Here is a 21,904-nt window from a genome sequence, read left to right on the forward strand (position 1 = left end):
GATAATCCACAGATAATGTAACCTTAATGTTGACATATGTAAAAAGAAGGATAGGAAGAACAACTGATCAGCTAAAGCCCAAGAAACACAACTAAAAAGAAGAATGAAGATGTTAAAAATGACACAGGTTCTAAAACTGTAATGCACAGGGTGAGGATAGAATCTGGCCTGTCATTAAACAAACACCTCTGCTCACACAAAACTAAGAAAGATTAGAAAGACTTTAGCTGAAAGCATATGTCTCAAAACCAGATTGACACACTCCTGTGCGTTTTAAGCAGTAGGCATGATCATGTTAGTGATTTCACAAAATGACTTTGGTCCCCAGTTTGATTGTGAAGTGTGACATGTGTTTATCTGCTTTGACTTTTGAGAAATATTTTATATTCTGAATAACTCTGAATGTACTGACAAAATTTACAATGACATTAAAACAACAGTTCTTACAATCAAAAAAGTTCTTCATAAAAGTTTTTTTTGAAGTTTAAAACTAAAAGTTGTACAAGGATTATTACACTAAAATGTTATGTAATGTTATAAAGTCATTTAGTAAAAGACAATATAAATGAACCAACTAAAAATTTCAATGCATTAAAATAAACATAATAGTTTGAGTTGCATTTTCATTCAGAACACGTGAACCAGCTAAAACAGGCAAGGAGATCAGTGATTACATAACCGCTACCGTAGTTGCAACACGCATTTGGAAAAGCGAGGCGCTAGGGAGCACCATTAATTTGCATGCAAAAAACAATTTCACAATTTCAATGGGGGTAAATCCTACTTATTGTCCCTTTAACTAAATAAAATGAGTAAATTCTATTTTTTTAAATCTTGTTTTTTTACCACAATTTGAGTAAAAATAACACAACAATTTTTAAGTAATTTAAGTAATTCTAAATGAACACAATATTGAGTAAATTCAACTTAATTTTATCATGTAAAATCCACTTAAATATATAAGAAGGAAATTAACTTAATAATTTTGTGTTGAAACTACTTGAATGATATGAGTAGATATAGCTTACTAGGCAGTGGGCTTGTAGTTCCCAGCATGCTTTGCATTGGACTGCATTTGGAGAGTAAAATTTGAAATGAAATGCTATTTTGTGGGTTTTTAACTAAAAAGAAAGACTTTTTAGTGTTTAATGTTTATTTATCTTTGAGATTTTCTGTTTTTTCTTTGAGTTTTGTTGTTACCATCATTCAGAAGAGTTGTGCTTGTGTATAGACAATAGGTGACACAATGAAAATCATGATGTGTGTTAATTTACTCAATGAGCAATAACATAATGTCTTATGTAATAATAAATATGTAAAGAAATAAGGAAATTTTACTTAATTAAATCAGGAAGATTCTATTTAAGAAGTAATCTTTTAAAAATACTTAAAAATGTTTTGGTGACAATATTAAACATAATAGTTTGAAATAAACATCACATATTTTTTACAGTGTAATTTAACTTTACTTAGTAAACGTAATCTAATTATTGTTTTTTGTTAATTTAAATAAACTTTTCTAAGTAAATTTTACTTCACAAGTGTGAAATTTACTTGAAAATCCTGAGTGCAAAAACTTTCAAAAGAAAAATTAAGTATTAATTAACACTCATAAGCCCTGATTTTCCTATAGGGGTAAAAATGATCCCAGAAAAAAAGTGATTACAAAAATATATACATTTTTAATAATCCAAAAAATATATAATTTTTTGTTTTGTTTACTTCCCATCTATACATTAATGATATGAAGTACTTTTGTACCTGCTACCACTAAATTCCTCAACTACTATTAGCTTGCCTGTAAAATAATTTTTGTTTAATGAAAAATGCACATAAATTATGATCTAAATTTAATTTTAATAGTTTTTAGTTATTGATCTAGATGTTTTGTGTTGAATTCGGCCATGTGGTGTTTAGAAAAAAAAAACATAAAAGAATTACAGTTTAGGAAATCAATCATTTTGACCAGCAGATGCCCATAGAGACCCATTAATTTCACTAGATGTGGCCAACTGCTCACATCACTACTTTAGTGATACGTTTTGTGAATGTATATATAAACATTAGAAAGGACATTAAAAATAAATATTATTTCAAATTTTTTGTAGTTTTTGATGCACTTTGAAAATTTTTTGATGCAGTTTTAACAAAATGCCACAGAAATTTTTGTGTGTGATTCTCTGTGCGCACACCTGTGTAAGCATTAGAGTCCACCACTTTACATCTTTGTTCTGTGGCTGTTTTTTCCAAATTCTATAAAAATGCTCTCTGTGGCATGGTTATACCTTTGTGTGATTGTTTGTGTTTGTTTGTGTGTGTGTGTGCGCACACCTTTGTGAGCATTAGAGCCCACCATTTTACATGTTGTTCTGCATCTGTGGATGTTTTTCCAAATTCTATAAAAATGCTCTCTGTGGCAGTCATACCTTTGTGTGTTTTTGTGTGTCTGTTTGTGTGTGTGTCCGTGCGTGCATGTGTGTTTGTGTCTTTATGTGTGTGTAAGTTTTACTGTGTCTTTGTGTGAGTCTGTGTGTGATTGAGCATGTCTTTTCTACATTGCATTTGTGTTCTAGTACCAGGCCTTCTTTTTTGTGTTGAAATTTTCAGTTTTATACTAGATGCTTTGATTTTTGTTAGTGATTTTTTTTTCTCAATTTTTTACCCCCAATGGCCTCTTTTGGTAAAATGTTTTTACATATCTTTAGACCGACCGAATCAAGGGTTGGTTTGGGGAAGGGAATAGAATATACAATTTGTACAGTATAAAATGCATTACGTCTATGGAATGTCCCACAAAACATGGAAACCAGAATGTGTGTGTGTGAAAATGCTTTGCACACACGCAAATTTCAGGCATGAAATAATGAACCAAATGAACTAGTTTTACATGTCATTTTGTTTAATAATATATTTAAAATGCAGTGAGAAATCTCAGATTTGTAGAGTTTATGTTTATTGAATTTATGATTGTAGAATAAAGCAGGTAAGATTATATATATAAGATATTAAATTTGGTTGATTACTATATATGCAAAAAATTCATAATAGTTATACTCCATATACCAGCAACATACTATATATTGGATCCAAACTCTTAAAAGTGTATCCTGGTTATGTTTAGAAAATCAGTAAATCAAAACAAAAATGTGATTTTTACCAATTTGAGTAAATAGTTTAAAAAAGGCCAGGCAGTCAATTAGCACCATAAAAATCATAGAATGTGTGTTAAATTGTCATTGTAAGAAAGTAACTTTCTAGACCAACTCCATGGGCTACATATGAAGAAAACCGAACATACTGTCAAAAAATTGATATTGTAGTAGCTTAAGAACAGAAAAGTTCTTGAGTGCCAGGCCAGAGTCAGGACCTAAATTCAGTAAAAAAAAAAACTATGACTCTGCATATACTCTGTAGTTGACTGATCTACTGCAAAACAATTTTGCTAAAAGCACTGTATATTATCTCAAATCACAAGACTTATCAAGTTAAAGATTTTTGATGTCTTCAGGCAAATTTTGGTTTGGCATAAAATGTGTTTTACTTAGCAATGTATCTGTTCTCAATGCACAGTACAACAAAAGAGCTGCTGCAGCTGCGCGGTAACTGCTGAAGCAGGTAGCCATCTTGGAGAGAAGAAGCTAAGCCAGTGGCAGCATAACTATTGGTTCTCCATGTCTCACAGTAACTGTCCGTCTGCCTGTGCCCACGAGTGCTTGATCCATGCCATACCATCTTTTCTGGCCTATTAAAGAGAAATGCAATTTCATTAGTCATGGTTTTACATAGTTTTGATGGTTATTTTTAGTGAATAGGTCATCTATAGGAATAGTAAGAAATATACAGTAATATATGTTTAAACATTACAATACATAAAGTAGTAGAGAGGCCTTACTATGCATGAATTCTTTATCTGCACAAACGCGTTTCGGCATGTGCCTTCTTCAGTGTGCTACAACGTAACAATGTAATCAATCTTACACACACACACCCATTGACACAACCATGTTAACACTAGCCAATACTGTTAAAGTGATATCTAGTCCAATAATGTCACTCAGGTTTCAAACAGTCCATCAATGAAAGACAACAATTGTTGTCCATACCCACATACAATCCACATATTAGTGTTCCATTTATAAAAAAACAACTTAGTGACAGATCTTGAATTTGTGCATAAAAGGTCTCTCTTGCTTGCACGCTCGCTCTCTCTGTGCTCGTGCAGCTAAGTCTCTGGCATGCGGCATGCAGATGTCTCTTCAACCGTACACAAGAAACTGTGCCACCAAATAAAGAAAGGAGTTCCCGCACATAACGCAACTTTGAACTTTAAGCAAGCTAGGACAAAACTCGCGTTTATAACAGTGACGTGTGCGCAGCTGGAACGATGTAGTTTGATGGGATGTTTGCTCACAGTAGGCCACACACATCTTGTTTTAGAAAGACGAGAAAGAGACGCAATGGTTAAGGTGCAAGTAAAGAGCGACAAGACCTCCTCAATACAGACTCCATGATCATTATTGAAATGATATTGATATGAAAAGCAATCCAACTTAGTGGCACTGTGACAACCCCAGTACAGGCATAATGGCAATATGATATTAATAAATATCACTTACCATTTATAGTAATTGTACGTCGTCTACGACGATGCCTAGCAGGTTGGTCCTATAAAACTCTGTGGCTATCATGTCTTGCCATATCCAAACATCCTTCTTGGATATGAAAATGTTTAACGCCAAAAGTTGCTCTTTTTTAAATAAACTTGCGTTCAAAACTAACGTTACTAAGAACACTATATAAGGCTGCATTGAAAAGTAACTTCGCGTCTGCTTCCGCGTTGGATAAACAAAACTGCTTCGGTGTGTCGCATAGACGTCGTCATCGTCTTGCTGCCCCCTCCCCGTTCTGTGATTGATTCCCTATTTCAGGGGCAAAAAAGGTCCATAGTTTCTATGCTAGACTTGCAGTGTGAATTCATTTGCGCGCAAGGCAGCATGGGAAAACTCAGGCTATACTATATCTTCAATAGCCTACAAAATAAATAACTGATTTAAAAACAAGATTCTGTTTTATAGCAGATAGCATCAACTTAGCCGCAGGGTAATGAAGTATACTGGGAATGTGCCAAAAATTAAATAGTATAGAAAAAAGGGCACTACGGAGACCATTCCTCACCCAGTGGGGGAGCCCGTATGAAATAGAACATGGTCTTACCTGTTGGGAAGAATCACATGTCAAAAAATGTGTCAAAAACTCACAGAGTGGAGGAGACACTTGAGTGGGTATACTGCTGGGAAACACTACCCATGTGAGAGAGTGGAGACAAATAACTGTAAATGAGTCTCAGTACAGGCATAATTCAGAGAATACTGAACCGCTCAGTTGATATCGGAAAAGCAGATGATGGAAAAGGTACCAACCCATTTGATAGAAGGGTATGTTGGTATAGGAACCTACTCACCTAAGGAGGGGAGAGGGTGCTATGCGTGCGAGATGCCTAATCAGTCACCGGGCTAGTTGTTGTTACCCTTGAGGACCCGGGCTGATACTGGTTCTATCCGAAGGTTTACTGGTTCTAAAACCGGGCGAGTGTTAGACGTCGCCCAACCCGCAGCTCTGCATATGTTTGTTAGGGTGGCACTTGCGCCAGTGCCCAAGAGGAGGCAACACCTCCAGTGGACTGAGCCCTCACTCCAAATGGGCACGGCAGCTCCTGGGAGCAGTACACCAAAGTGATGGCGTCCACAATCCAGTGCGCCCAAACCTCTGTTTGGAGACAGCATTCCCCCTGTGCTGTCCTCCAAACAGACAAAGAGCTGGTTGGAAGTTCTTATGTTCCGTGTGTGATTCAGGTAAAGGTGCAGTGCACGTACCGGACACAACAATGACAGGGTTGGGTCATCTCCCCCAGAGGGGAGCACTTGCAGGCTCACCACCTGATCCCTGAAGGGAGTTGTGGGAACCTTGGGCACATAGCCAGGCCGAGGTCTCAAAATAACACAGGAGTCGCTCAGTCCAAACTCCAGGCACCCTGGAGTAACAGAGAGTGCCTGTAGGTCCCCACCCTCTTAACAGAGGTGAGCGCCACTAAGAGAGTGGTCTTCAACGTAAAATGAGAAAGATCAGCTTCCCTTAGGAGCTCGAAAGGAACACCAAAGGGCCCAAGAGTGGATGAGGCGCGATTTGGGTGGATTTAACCCCCTTGCGCCTCTCAGGAACCTACACATCAGATCATGCTGTCCCAATGACCTACCCTCAACATAGAAGTGATGTGCTGCAATAGCAGCCACATACACTATGAGGGTAGAGGGAGAGAGATGTTTCTCCAACCTTTCCTGTAGAAAGGACAACACCACACTGATGGTGCACCTCTGTGGTCCTCTCCGTGAAAGGGACACCAGGATGAGAAAAGATGCCACTTAAAGGCATAGAGCCATCTAGAAGAGGGTGCTCTAGCCTGAGTGATGGTTTCAGCCACGGTGGGTGAAAGCCCCACTATAGTGTCTTTGTCCCACCCAGAAGCCAGACATGGAGGTTCCAGAGGTCCGGCATCGGGTGCCAAATCGTGCCCTGCGCGAGACAGAAGATCCTGTCTGATGGGAATCGGCCAAGGAGGGGCAGTCGCTAGTAGCGACAGCTCCGAGTACTTGGTCTGGTTGGGCCACTAGGGGCGCTACCAGAAGAACCTGATGCTCTTCCTGCTTGACCTAGCTCAGAACCTGAGCAATGAGGCTCACTGGTGGGAAGGCGTACTTCCTCAGATGACGTGGCCACAGATGAGCTAAGACCTCCATGCCGAGTGAACCCTCGGTCATGGCAAACCAAAGCGGGCAAATGTTGTCCGGTGAAGCAAACAGGTCCAGGTTCAGCACACACAGATCCAAGACGAGACGCAGTCCCCCTCCCTTCTTCGTCACTACAAAATATGCTGTAAAACCCTGAAAACATCTCGGCTGATGGGATGGGCTCTATAGCATGTTTGGCCAAAAGGGTGGCAATCTCCGCCTGAAGCACCACGGCGTTCTTGCCTCTGACTGAGGTGAACAGAACGCCATGAAACTTGGGGGGGGGCATCTGGCAAATTGTAATGCATAGCCGAGATGGATCGTGCATACCAACCAATGCGACGGGCTGGGCAGCAATAGCCATGCTTCCAGATACAGTGCGCGAGGTACGAGGGGAACGATCTGCTTCATAGTGCCGGGGGGTTAGCTGTATTGTGGAGCATGGGGGGAAGGCAAGCGTTCCTCGCCATCGCTCATCTTACCTGAGAAGACGTCATTGGAGGAGACAGGCATACTCCTCAACCGTCGGACACCTGAGTCGTCCAGTGCCAGGAAAATGGAAATTACTCTTTTATCGACCCTGTGGGCGTTGGGGCCCCGTGGGGACCAACTGAAAATAAGACCGAAAGGAATCCGTTTTTGCAAAGGTCCGAGAACAGTGAAAATGGCTCATAGGGCCAGAGCTGCTCAGGAACCAAAAGGGTCCCTCAGAGTCACCTAACGGCCTGTCTTCCTACGGGTAAATCTTCTTTTGGGCCGGCCATCTCCGTAGATTGAAGGGGAGGCCAGCGCTGCAGGAAGCAAAGGCTGCCTGGGAGCAGATGACAGACAGGACTGCGACAGTAAAAACGGTTGGGTCATGCCGAGGTGAAAGATGTTTAACAGACTCCATCTGCTCTTACTGCATAGAACAAGAGCAGAATCCTGCACAGTATACCAAACAGCCTTATTTGCGAGATGGGTATGACAAGAAAGCAAACATTCTCGGCATCTCCCATCTGCGCAAGTAACGCAGATATGTCTCTCTTGGACCACAAAACTGGACATCGCTCGACTGAGAGGGCGTGTTGTCACGTTCATCCCAGAAGGGTGAGGTCAATGACAGCACACTGTTCCTGCCACATCACTGAGTCTGACCTACCCTTGTGCAGATGTTTTAAATGCCTTGTTCTAATGCAGGATGACTATGGCGTGCAGGGCGGAGGCGGCTTACCCGTAGCCAAGCAAGCATTCAACACAGGTGCCGACAGAGGGCAGCTGTATGCAGCCACATATGCACCGCAACAGCATGCTCATCTGGGTACGCAGACATATTCCTTGGCTGCCACGCCATCGAGGGAGGTGAGAGCGACCAAACTCACAACCCTGAATGGGACCGAATGGTACCTTCTGAGATAGTAAATTCTCTGTGTAGCTAAATGCCACTGCCGGCATCCAAAACCATTCATTAAGTTGAGAACACTTAGACAGAAACAGTGCATACACTGCAGCCTAACATTCTCAGCTGCCCAAACACACACGGCTGCTATCTGAGTGCTGGGTTCACCCAGAGCTTAATTGCTGAAAAAATGAGAGCTCCACAGGCTCATTCACTACTGCAGACAGCAGAAAATCGCCCTCCGATACTGCAACAGAAAACTCATCCTCAGCTGTGCTCAGAACAGTGTCAGTGAATTTTCCCGAAGACGGGGTTGCGAGTAAAAACAGGCAACGAGTCGCTCGCACTCACCTCGTATCACTCGCGCCCCTTGACAGACTGATAGAGACTGAATTAACAGCTGAATCGCCAGCGTGGGAAGCAGACGTGGCTGTGACTGTAACATTTTAAATAGACATGCTCTCGCAATGAGAGCGTATCAGGTTACAAACGCAGCCCCAGCAAACTGGTGTCCCAGAGAGCTGAGAGAGCAAATGTGGCTGTCAGCGGGGAGAGAAATCTTTCACTCCAAGAAGCACAGAAATGAAAAATCCTTAAAAGCACGTTCATTCTGTGTGGAAATTGCTCTTTTGGATAATGCTCTGACAATCTGCTAAAGCGCCCAGGGGATGTTTCAAGACAAATCCCCTGACACGCCATCAGGCCAACAGTAAACTTTGTATTTACTGGAAGAGAAATCACACATGAATGAGTGCATTTCGTCTCCTTTTTGTACACGTAAGTGTGGGTGGAGACTGGTATGCAAATGCCATTCGCACAATTTCATTACAATTTCATTGGCGTTTTACACACAAGTCAGACCAGACTGGCTTTCAAGAGCACACCCCATACTGTCATCATCTACACAATGTTGAGTGAACGACAGAAAAGAAACTCACTGTTGTAGGTCTCGAAAGAAACGAATGCATTTTTTTATGTAGATTACCTTGATATTACACTTGTAAAAAATTAGACTCTATAAATTGAGGGGATGGGGGGCCTACAAAACCTCTAAGCCCCAGGGCCTTACATTAGGTTAAGGCGGCCCTGGTGAAGACAATACATTAAACTTAACAAGTCCAGGTGCGAGATTACACAAATACATGTGATGGGAAAGCTCAGATGTTTTTTATTGACAAAAAATAAAGTTTGTTTCTAACTAAAAGATTGTTCTGTTGATTTGGCAGTAGAATGGTTTTCTGAACATTGCTAGTACCGAATCATACTGGAACCATGACCATAGAACTGTGATATATACCAAACCGTAAGCAATGTGAACCTAGGCATGGCAAACGTCGATCAAGTCGACGACATCAGGACCATGCAGAGACCTTTGGAGGGGCAGGTTCTCAAAGTATAAAAAGTCCCAGAAGAGATGATCCGGTGAAAGGACAATAGGTCATCATGTGACTCATGTTATTTATGGCTAAATTATTTTTCATTAATTTTACTAATTTATTTATTGGGCAGGCCTTCACAAAAAGGCATTTAATTACAAAAAAATGCTTTGATAAAAAGGGCACTTTGATCATCCAGGGTTAAAGGGACAGGTGTTTCCCCAACCCCCACACGTGTCTGAAAGACATTATTCATATTTTATTTTCCTACAGTTTATACACAGGGGTTAATCTGACTGACGCGACACAAGATTTAAAAGCAGAATTACTTCTGTGCAATGTGTAGCTGTCAGGACTCCATCACCGTCATCCTCATCATTCACTTCTCCCACTCGTTCACTTTCACCTGAGTACTGATCCTTCTCACCTGTGCTTCATCACCTTACCCCTTTATGGTAAATGGACTGCATTTATATAGCGCTTTCACAGACCAAAGTGCTTTACAAGTTTTGCCTTACATTCACCCATTCACGCACTCATTTATACACCAACAGCGCTGTCAGCCATGCAAGGCGCCACCCAGCTCGTCAGGAGCGGCTGGGGTTAGGTGTCTTGCTCAAGGACACCTCGACACTTGGTCAGGTGAAGCCAGGGATTGAACCACCAACCTTATGATTTGAAGACAACCCACAAAACTGAGCCATTGCCGCCCCAACAATTTATATCCCTCACTCTCCAATTCACTCATCATCTGGTCTCGTCAAGGTTTGACACACATTCTCCCCCATGCTACTTACCTGAGACTCACCTGTGTTTATTCTCCCGTAGTTGTCTCCAGTCTGTTCTCCTCTGCTGTCCCGTCCGATGATCTTTTATTCTCCATCTGCAAGAGAGTGACTCAGTTATTTACCAGCTAAGTGCCTGTCAGAACAACTATTGTATATTACTCACCTTTACTCTAACTGCATCCATGTTTTATTCAATAAAGCTTCATTTAACTTACCCACTATCTGCTTTCTGTTCCAAGTGTGACAGAAGACTAGAACAAAATTGCAGGATCCCGCTGAGTCCATGGAAAACCCGGCTGGCAATCCATTTGTGGAACTGGTACAGGCAGTTCATCAATCTCTACTACCCTCACCACCGATAAATCCTCCTATTGTACCCAATGAAATCCTTTCACGCGGCACAAATACTTCTGCAAAACCCCACTGTTTCATCAGCTGCCTCTGCGAGTCCCAAGGCGGATGTGAGGCGGGGGCGGAGGTGTTTTTTTGTTTCAGGTATCTCTTTATCTCCAAATGCAAGCACATCAGTTTTCCAATGATTCGTCATGAGTAGCTTTTGTCATTTCCTTGCTGTCTGGATGAGCTCTCCAGTGGTCCCAATCCCTTTGGAACTCGTATTCTTCTATATTAAAATCTGTCTCCAGCTTCATTCAGCACTTTTAAGGAAGCCTTCGGTCAGATGGTAGCAGATCCCTGCATTCATAATCAACTCTTCAACCTACGACAAGGAAAGATCTCTGTAAGTACCTACGCTCTCAATTTCCATACATTGGCAGCATCTAAAGGCTGGAATGATACCACCCTGATAACAGCCTTTCGTTATGGTCTTATTCCCCATATCTGTCAGCTCATAGTCATATTTGACAATTCTATAAGGTTGGAAAATCCAGAAAACCATTCAAGTATCTGCCTGTGATGAATTTACTACCGCTGCACATCCTCCACCCTCGGCTTCCGCCACGGTTCCTCCAGCACCTGAACCCATGCAGATTGATTCTTCCTATCTATCAACCACTGAACGTCAGTGCTGTATTCAACTCAAGCTCTGCTTATATTGTGGGATTGACAAGCATCTCATCAGTGACTGCCCCATTCCTGCGCACCCGGCGGTAAGTTCAGTTAAAATCTTTCCTAAAGTTGAAGTTCTACATCGCACCACAGTACATCTGATAATCTTCTGTATTTGTGTCTCTGCGCAAGCCCTCGTCTGACTCTGGATCTGCGGGGAACTTCATTTCCATGCAACTCTTACACAAACGGAACATCTGAAAACTACGCTGTCACCAAGATCTCGGAGTACAGACTATCTAAGGGAAACCGCTGGGCCAGGGTCAAATTCGCCACTTTATCACCACACTTACTCGCTGCATTGTTGTTTACATATAGAGAATATCTCCTTCATTGTGCTAAAGGAATTCATTGCAGAACTAATCCTGGGACGCCCGTGGATGATCCAACATCAACCCACTATTAACTGGTGAACCGGTGAGGTCCTCTGCCGGGGAGAAAATTGTTTCCAGTCCTGTTTAACTCCCATTCGGAAACCTCCATCTCTCTGCCCCTCTTTTTCTTCTTCAAAAGGAAGTTCCGACCACTCCATCTGCTCCACATCTGCTGAAAGCCCCCGGTTCAACATCAAGTACAAATACCCGTAGAATACAGGGCGTTCCAGGATGTCTTTAGCAAACAGTTGGCAACCAAAAGACCACCTAACTGGCCATGGGACTGTACCTGGAGCTACTCTGACAAAAGGTCGTATCTACCCTCTGTCCATCCCGGAGCAAAAGGCCATGGAGGAGTATGTCGAGGAAGCCCTTCAACAGTAGTTAATTTGACCTTCTACTTTCCCTGCTGCTTCCAGTTTTTTCTTCATGGCCAAGAAGGCTTGAGGCCGTGTATCGATTATCAACATCTCAACTCTCAAACAGTGAAGTTCACTTATTCCCTTCCTCTGGTTTCCGCCGCACTGAAACAGCTGTGTGGAGCTTGCATCTTTTCCAAGCTGGACCTACACAGTGCGTACAACTTCATTCGTATCCAACAAGGTGTCGAATGGAAGATGGCGTTTGTTACACCCTCAGGTTACTATGAATACAAAGTCATGCCCTTTGGACTCTCCAACTCGTAGGCAGTCTTCCAAGGATATATGAATGAAGTTTTTTGGGAGTACCGCAACAGATTTGTGGAAGTCTATACAGAGGCATCTTCATCTACCCCACTTTTCTCTCTGAACACCAACATCATGTCACACTTGTCCTAAAAAACTGAGAGAACATCAACTGTATCTTAAGCTTGAAAAATGCAAGTTTCACACCACCGTACAGTTTTTGGGATACATCATCAATCAACAAGGGGTACAGATGGGAAGGTGGAACTGATTCGCAGCTGGCCTATACCCTCTTCAGTGACAGAATCGCCTCAAGAAATCCTTTCAGTCCGCTCCTGTCCTGGTCCACCCTGATCTCCTCTTCATAGTTGAGGTCGACACTTCCTCCACTGGAGCTGGAGCTATTCTCTCCCAGCAGCAGGGTAATCCTCTTCGACTTCATCCATGTGCCTTCTTTTTCAAGTAGTTATCCCTGGCAGAGCGAATTTACGACATTGGTAATCGAGAACTCCTTGCCATCAAGCTCGCTCTCAAGGAGTGGAGGCACTGGCTGGAGGATGCTAATCATCCGTTTGAAGTCATAACCGATCATTGCAATCTGGAGGCCAAGGGACTAAACACACCCTAGGTCTGCTGGGCCCTCTTCTTCACCCACTTTGCCTTCATTGTAACTTACCGACCAGGAAGTAAAAATCTCAAGGCAGATACCCTCTCTCGTCTCCATAGTTCTACTTCTGAAGACTTCCAACCTGAACCCATCCTCTCTCCAGCCGTGTTTGTCAACCCGATCATCTGGGATCTTGACAAACAGATAAACCAAGAAAACCTCCCTCATCCAGCTCTGCCTGGGACTCCTGAGGCACCTCTTTTTCGTGCCTAAACAATTACACACTGAACTTCTGAACTCTGCTCACTCCGCTCTTGGCTCTGGACATCCAGGTAGCATGCATACATTCTCGCTACTCAGTCATCGGTACTGGTGGCTGTCTCCAAAGATGTTTTCCGGTACGTTCAAGGATGCTCAGTCTGCACCAACACCCCCAGAAGACTCCCCATGGGTAAATTAGTGCCTTTTCTTATACCTTAGTGGTCATGGTCTCATTAAGGCATAAACTTCATGACTGACCTACCCAAATCCCAAAATCAACAACTGCGTCTTAGTAGTAGTGGATAGATTCTCTGAGGGTTGTAGACTGATCCTTCTGCCTAAAGTCCATACTGCCTTCAAAACGGCTGAGGCCCTCTTTAAAAATGTGTTCCGTAACTATGGCATTCCAGAAGACATAGTATTAGACCGCAGATGCCAATTTACTAAGGTATGGCGAGCCCTCTTCAAACTTCTTGTAGTTACTTGTAGAGTCTCCTTGTACAGTTTATCTTCGGGATACCACCCACAAACCAACTGCCAGATTGAGCAAAAGGTCCAGGAGATCGGATGCTACCTGCATACCTACTGCCACCAGTATCAGGACAGCTGGAGACACTATCTTCCCTGGGCTGAATACACCCAAAATTCCCTTCGGCAATCTACTACTGGGCTCACCCCTTTTCAGTGCATCCTGGGTTATCAACCTCCTCTGTTACCCTGATCTGGTGAGCCCTCGGTGGTTCCAGCTGTCGACTACTGGTTCCATCAGAGCGAGGGGGTTTGGGACTCACTTGTTACAACTCACAGGCTGTGTGGAGGAATCAAGACAGGGAACCACAGTAACCACAGACCACAATAACAACCCGGCCAAAAGGTGTGGTGTTTACTCGGGACATCCGCCTCCGCCAGCCCTGTTGTAAGCTGAATCCCCGTTACACTGGTAACGTTAGATCGGTTTTATTTTTTATTTTTGACCAATGCCACGCGACTAGCATCCACACAGGAAAAAGCTGCTGGTAAAATAGTATGTCTGTTTCCGGGTGCTGTAAGCAGCATGTTCATTTTTACTTTAATGTTGAATCTAAACTGTGATTAGGTATCTTAAAGAGCCGCTTCTGGAAAGTCTGCGGCTGTATCAAGCATTGACTAAAGTGGCCACAGGTCCGGTAGCGGAGCACACACATGCATGCAGTGTAAAAAAAATTCAGCGAATGAGAGCAACAAGTAAAATCAACAGAAAGTTTATATCGATCTCCAATGCTGCTTGAACCCCAGAAGTAAAGAGACATTTAGAAAGCTTGTAAGTAAAATCCATATCAACACCAGCAATGACAAGGTAAGCTAACATTGCTATGGTTACAGTCCATATAGCCTACATTATAGATTGTTAGGCTATTCCTATGCTATCTACAGTTTTATTAAAAACAGCAACCTAAACTACAACGTAACATTAATGTAGACTTAAACATGGTTATCTAAATATAATTTAGTAAATTTATACATCACTGTTTAAAATTTTTAACAGCCTTTGTATGTTAGCCTACAGTATATGCATTGTTTGGCAAAAAACAGTGTTCCTCTGTTTGTCTGTGTTTTATTAAGCAATTATATGTTAGCTACATTTAATCCTTAAATTGTACTGAAATTAGCTGTTTTCCTTGAGGCCTTATCCTCCAATAGTAAGTTGTGTCAACCCAGTGCATGCCAGGTTTGTGCTGTGAATCTGAATTAAAAGTGAATTAAAGAATATAAATGAAAAGAGGCTGCATGTCTTGCCATGTTATTAGGCTATAGGTTGCATTATAGTGGGCTCTAGCTCAATTGTGTTTTGTATGTGTATCATAATTTACCAGACTTTTATCAAATCATTTGTTTAGGTTTATGATTCTGACAGTGATTGTTACTGTATTTTGCCATAAGTCTTCACTGTGCCTATTCAAAGCTCAAGGGCCAACACATAACTTCTAGATTTATAAGCAGCAATAAACTACATTTTAACATTTTATAATGCCAGTCATAATTCTGTTATTTTGATAAAAGTAACTCAAAAGTAACGCAAAAGTAGTGTAACTCATTACAGTTCAGCTCATTACTTTCAAATGACAGTAATTTGTAATATATAATGTATTACACTTTGTAAGTAACTTGCCCAACACTATGTTCCAAATCACGATAAATGCCATTTTTACAAAATAACTTACCGCCAAGATCAGTATTGTATGGTCAATAATAAAAAGTAAATTCTTAATTTTAATTAGCAAAATACAGTATCCGATTCCTCCACGTTATACTGTCATCTTTTCACCTTTTTTTCCCAGAACGTGATAAATGCCAGTCCTTCTTCTAATCCTGCTCAACAAATCACAGTGCACCATTCCACGCATTGTAAACAACAATGGTGGTGTAAGGGTTTTTGTGTTTCATTCATTTCTGTTCATTGTTGATCATCTTGTTTAGTTAACTTGTTTCATCATTATTAGTTTCACCTGTTTGATTATTAGTTAAGTTCTTACACCTGTGTTTGATTAGTTTGCTCACCCTTTATATTCTGCCCTCATGTGTCTTTCCCTTGTCAGTCGTTGAATGTGAATGTTAATGTGCATGTTGTGTGAAGCTGTTCCTCGTCATCGTTGTGTGTATTGAATAAAGTTCCAGAGTATATATATAGAATCCTGTTTCCTCGTTATCGTTTGTATTAGTAGAGTTAGAGTACATGACAGAACGACTGACCTTAAAAGTTCAACGTGGCGTTTAGTGTCCCCTCCTGTTTCCAGCTAGTGTTTTTTGCGTTTCACAGTTTCGGTTTTTAGTTTAGTTTATCATGGATATCCCGGCTGTGAAAATTCTATGTCTGGAGCAGGGACATCGTCCGCTGGAAGTTCACATCAAGGACTTTTTAGACCTGGCGTGCCTGACTCACTACCCTGATAGCGCGCTCAGTGTCTTTCTTTTGACCAGCCTGAGCGCGCAGTCAAAGGCACCCTTCCAGCGGGCGGTCCAGAGAACAACTTCGCCGCTTATGTGGAGTGGGTGCTGTTCCACAACAACTCCCCATTCACCGTCGGCCCCGCCGATGGGGAGTTTGCAGCCAGCCCCACTTCACCCCCAGAGACCGACACGCAAACACCCTCCACGGACTTCGAGCCCACCGCGGGCGGAGAACCCGGCAACGCGACCAGTGAGCCAGAGCGAACCCCTGAGCCCAGCGTCGCTGAGATCCCGGATCCCTCCCCCGACCAGGTGCGAGAGCCGAGTTGTCTGGGATTCGCCACGGGAGCTGCTGTGGATGTCGAGGAAGACATCCACCTCCACGCCGCTGAGGGTGAGCATATTACGTCTCTTGGGGAAATTTTTTCGGACTGTGCTTTGGACATTCCCCTTCCTTCATCGGCTCCGCTGGTTCCGTCCAGCTCCTCCCCAACACAAGTGGACCCTCCCAACCTCCCACTCCCGCCTCCTCTGCCTACCTCAGCCAGTCTGAAGCACCTGCAGCCATCACAGCGACACGCCCCTGCTCATCCTCAGCGCGTCAATGCCGCTGGTTCGACTGATCCGGGGCGTGCCTCTCTGCTAGCTGTTTTCGGGGAGCTCTCCAGTTCTCTGCCTCTGCTCCCTGAGACCAAGAGGTCGCCTCGGCCCGTCGGACCAGAGGCATCGCTTCAGGTCTCTCCTCCCTCCCCTTCGTCGGCTCCCGTCTCTACAGCGACGTCACCAGGCATCGTCACCACTCCGGCTCCGCCCTGGTCGGTCGTCGTCCCGTTCTCGCCTCCGGGTTTTCCTCGCTCCCCAAGTGTCCCTCACTCCACCCTTCCAGCTCGTTGGGCTCCTCCCTCCTACGGGCGTTCACCTTTGGGTTCCTCTGCTCTGGCTCCGCCTCGTAGCTCCGGTCCACCTCCTACATCTCGGTCGGGAGACCCACCAGCTCTGCCCCGCCCCTCCGGGTCCTTGGCTCCCCCCGGGTTCTCTGCTCGCACGGCTCCACCCTGGATCTTCCAAGTGCCATCATCGCCGTTGTCCGTCCCCAGGGTGGGTTGTAAGAACAATACTCCACCCTGGCTCCTCCCACCAGCGACTCCACCCTGGGGCTTCATCCCGTTCGGTCTCTGGTGCCTGTTCCAGACCCCTGCCTGATCCCTCCTCTTCACCTTTGGACTTGTTTTTTACTCCCTCCCTCCCTCCCTCCACTTCGGTGTTGTTTTAGTTACGGCGCGGGACGCGCCTTGGGAGGTGGGGCGTACTGTAAGGGTTTTTGTGTTTCATTCATTTCTGTTCATTGTTGATCATCTTGTTTAGTTAACTTGTTTCATCATTATTAGTTTCACCTGTTTGATTATTAGTTAAGTTCTTACACCTGTGTTTGATTAGTTTGCTCACCCTTTATATTCTGCCCTCATGTGTCTTTCCCTTGTCAGTCGTTGAATGTGAATGTTAATGTGCATGTTGTGTGAAGCTGTTCCTCGTCATCGTTGTGTGTATTGAATAAAGTTCCAGAGTATATAGAATCCTGTTTCCTCGTTATCGTTTGTATTAGTAGAGTTAGAGTACATGACAGGTGGCGCGTTGAGTACACGGAATCCTAGTTTTCCTCATCTACTTTGTACTCCGTGATCAACAAACAAACAAAAACAAAATAATACTTTGATGGCATTGATAAACCTGTGGTAGTTTTCTTTGGCAGGGAAGAAACGTAACCCATCAAAATCTAATAATTTATGCAAGAGACACTCAGGCATAGGAAAAATGCAGACGGTTGTTTGTTCTGACATGACAGCATCAAGCTTATGTCATCTTAACACACTGACCCCAGGGAATCTTATGAAAAACTTTATATTATTTTCCCCAAAGTCACCGAAAATTGAGCAGGAAGAAATTTTTTTACAGGATTTACATTTTAAAACCCAAGGATTACAGCAGCAATGACAGTGTTCTTAATATGACAAAGTAAGTGTTTTGATTAATACCATTCATGTTTATTTTTTGAATCTGTGTATATACCACCCCAGGAAACAATGACCTTCGGCAAACCGACCAATGTAAAAAAGCTCTCGGTCTGCCAGCGTTTCTTGGGTGGCAAGCCACCAGCACCTGCATATAGGGCTTATTTAATAAAATACATAAATATTTTTTAATATTTCAGTTTAAAAGAATTTTAAGAATAGAATAAAAATGACAGAAATTATTAACAAAAGTAACGTTTATTCTAGTCCCATCTGTCACGTGCAGGTGTGGTATTTTGCACATATATGAATTAGACAACAAAATGAGTTTCAAATTTGTGATTTCATAATCATTTGAGGAGATTTTAAATTGTTGTAGTAATTATGTCAATGAGTTATTTTGCCTTATTACACGGCTCTCTGGAATGCTTGATTCTGATTGGTCAGTTGAGACATTTGCAGGTTCGTTCTTTTCAAATAATAACCGCTCCAAACTAATAACGCATAGCCGGTGCTACTTGTACGAGTAAAATCGATCCGCGCCAATAAAGATCAATAAAGATTACTGTTTGGCGCCATCTTGTGACAAACACTGGACAAACACGACAAGACACAGACAGCTTACTGAGACTGAACTTGACAAAATAGAGCATGACAGCTACGAAGCCAACACACAAAAAAATACAGAATGGGCATTAAAACTTCTCAAAGACTGGCTAAAAGAGAAAAAATGGAGACAGACAAGTATGAAGCAGAGGATCTTAATAAGGTATTACGATCATTTTATGCATCTGTGCAAAGTTTCGCGGAAGGATACAAATGTTAATTTAAAACCAATATGCCAATAAAATGTTTCAAATTCATATTCATGTCCGTTTTTTTTCTTATGTGACAAGTAGCCGTGTAATAAGCGGGATAATGTAGAGGCAACCGGTAGTTATCGGGAAATAAGCCCCTTCAGTGTGATACAAGACCCTCTACTTCGCGTCGGGTCCTGATCACACTGTCGGTGTAACGACACAATAAAGTGGAGGAAGCAAGCGCAGGCGATCAACACAGATTTATTATAAATGATGGTAAGAACAGAGAAACAACAGAACATGTGACAGAGTCCAGGATGTTGGCGATGGTGAACGAAGGTCTACGGTGGCTGAAGAGTGATGAAACGTGAAGTCGGTGATGAGTGTGATAATGGCCAATGGACGAAACCAGGAACGGACCCAACACTCACACGGAGACGACAAACACGAACACTGATCCAATGCACACGAAGACGAGAGACGATAATCCAAGTGGTACTGCTGGAACATGAAATGAGGATCTGACAACAGGAAGAGAACTGAGTGAGTATATGTAGCAGATGGGTGATGAGGACCAGCTGGAGCGAGGCAATCATACACAGGTGACAACACTTAATCAAACGAGCACATGGCAGAGGTGAGAGAACAAACAAACACACACACACACATGACACGGAGGAAACAGAGGATTTCCTACCGTGACAGTACCCCCTCCCCTAGGAACGCCCCTTGGCGTTCCCAGCCTGCTTTACCTGAAGATTGTAATCATCTATAAGGCGGTGATCCAGTATGTCCCGAGCAGGAACCCACCTTCTCTCCTCCGGACCGTAACCTTCCCAATCCACCAAGTACTGAAAACCGCGTCCCCTCCGTCTAGAGTCCAGAATACGATTAACCGAATATGTGGTCTCCCCATTAACGATACGAGGCGGTGGGGGAACCGGGGCAGGCGGATTAAGACGGGAAAAAAATCACCGGTTTAATTTTTGACACATGAAAGACGGGATGAACCCTCCTGTACGCCGGTGGAAGGCTAAGACGCACTGTTACCGGATTAATGATTTTGGTAACAGAAAACGGGCCAATAAATTTGGGAGCAAGCTTATTCGAAACGGAACGCATCGGAATGTTCTGGGTTGAAAGCCACACTCTTTGACCGACGACGTATCGGGGAGGCTTCGACCGGTGGCGATCGGCCTTAGCCTTGGTGCGCGACCTTGCCTGGAGCAGAGCTCTACGAGCTCTGGTCCAGGTGCGGTGACACCTCTGGACTAGTGCGTTTGCGGAGGGGACCGACACCTCGGATTAAGTACTGACAAAATTAGGTGGTTGGTACCCTAAACTACACTTAAATGGAGACATGCCCGTAGATGACACCGGCAGAGAATTGTGTGCGTACTCCACAATTGAGAGTTGTTGACACCAGGACGAAGGATTGTTGGAAACCAAACACCGCAATGCCCTTTCGACATCCTGATTGGCTCGCTCGGTTTGACCATTGCTCTGGGGATGGAACCCGGATGAAAGACTAACAGTCGCCCCTAACGATTTACAAAATTCTCGCCAAAATTTGGACACAAATTGGGGACCCCTGTCAGAAACCACGTCTGTCGGAAGGCCATGTATACGGAAGACGTGGTCAATGACAGTTACCGCTGTTTCCTTGGCTGATGGCAATTTGGGCAAGGGAATGAAATGAGCCGCCTTCGAGAACCGGTCCACTACGGTTAAAATCACCGTATTACCCTTAGAGGGTGGGAGGGCGGTAATGAAATCTAGCGAGATGTGGGACCAGGGTCTCGAAGGGACAGACAGCGGTAAGAGTAACCCATCTGGAGGTCGATTGGAAGTCTTACCAACAGCACAAACCGAGCAAGCCAAGACGAAATCGTGGACATCACGAGCCATACCAGGCCACCAAAATCGTTGCTTGACTAGAAATTTAGTTCTACTAACCCCTGGGTGACAAGCCACACTGGAACAATGACCCCACTGGAGAACGTCTGACCGTAACCCCTCCGGCACAAATAAACGGTTCGGTGGGCAACGAGCCGGGGGCGTTACCCCTTCTAAGGCAGTCAAAACCTTCGATTCGACCTCCCATCTGAGCGCGGAGATAATGATGGTCTCCGGTAAAATGGGCTCGGGAGTAGCAGTACGATCGGAACGCTCAAAAAGACGGGATAAAGCATCGGGTTTGATGTTTTTGGAACCCGGCCGGTAAGAAAGTGTAAAATCGAAACGACCGAAAAACAATGCCCACCGAGCCTGCCTGGAGTTAAGTCTTTTAGCAGTTCTAATGTATTCGAGATTCTTATGGTCCGTCCATACAATGAAAGGTACACCCGACCCTTCAAGCCAGTGACGCCACTCTTCCAGTGCCAATTTGACGGCCAACAACTCCCGATTGCCAATGTCATAGTTAACTTCCGCAGGAGATAAACGATGAGAATAATACGCGCAAGGATGAACCTTTCCGTCTGAGGATGCGCGCTGGGATAACACTGCTCCTACCCCCACCTCTGACGCGTCGACCTCCACTATGAATTGACGTGAGCGATCAGGGGTGACAAGAATAGGAGCTGAAACAAAGCAGCTTTTCAGTTTGGCAAACGCAGCCTCAGCTGCGTCTGACCACCTGAACATCAAACTAGGGGAGGTCAAAGCGGTCAGAGGTGCGGCTAGTTGGCTGAAATTGCGAATGAAACGCCGATAAAAATTGGCGAACCCCAGAAATCTCTGCAGGGCCTTGCGAGACTCTGGGGATGGCCAATCTACCACAGCCTTAACCTTCTCAGGATCCATGCGAACACCCTCAGTCGAAATGATGTGTCCTAAAAAAGAAACAGACTGTGCATGAAAAAC

General features: G+C 43.6%; 1 protein-coding gene across 1 annotated transcript in view; it reads right to left on the reverse strand.

Moving 5' to 3' along the window:
- Positions 1-2,881: 2,881 nt before the first annotated feature.
- Positions 2,882-21,904, reverse strand: part of col18a1b (collagen type XVIII alpha 1 chain b) — a 127,557-nt gene continuing 108,534 nt past the window's right edge. The window contains exon 38 of the mRNA XM_065240291.1: positions 2,882-3,742. Within this exon, the coding sequence (XP_065096363.1) occupies positions 3,538-3,742 (205 nt within the window). The 3' untranslated portion in view covers positions 2,882-3,537. The remainder of the gene's footprint in view (positions 3,743-21,904) is intronic.

The sequence above is a fragment of the Paramisgurnus dabryanus genome, chromosome 7 (assembly GCF_030506205.2).
Source record: "Paramisgurnus dabryanus chromosome 7, PD_genome_1.1, whole genome shotgun sequence".
In the NCBI taxonomy this organism is placed as follows: Eukaryota; Metazoa; Chordata; class Actinopteri; order Cypriniformes; family Cobitidae; genus Paramisgurnus; species Paramisgurnus dabryanus.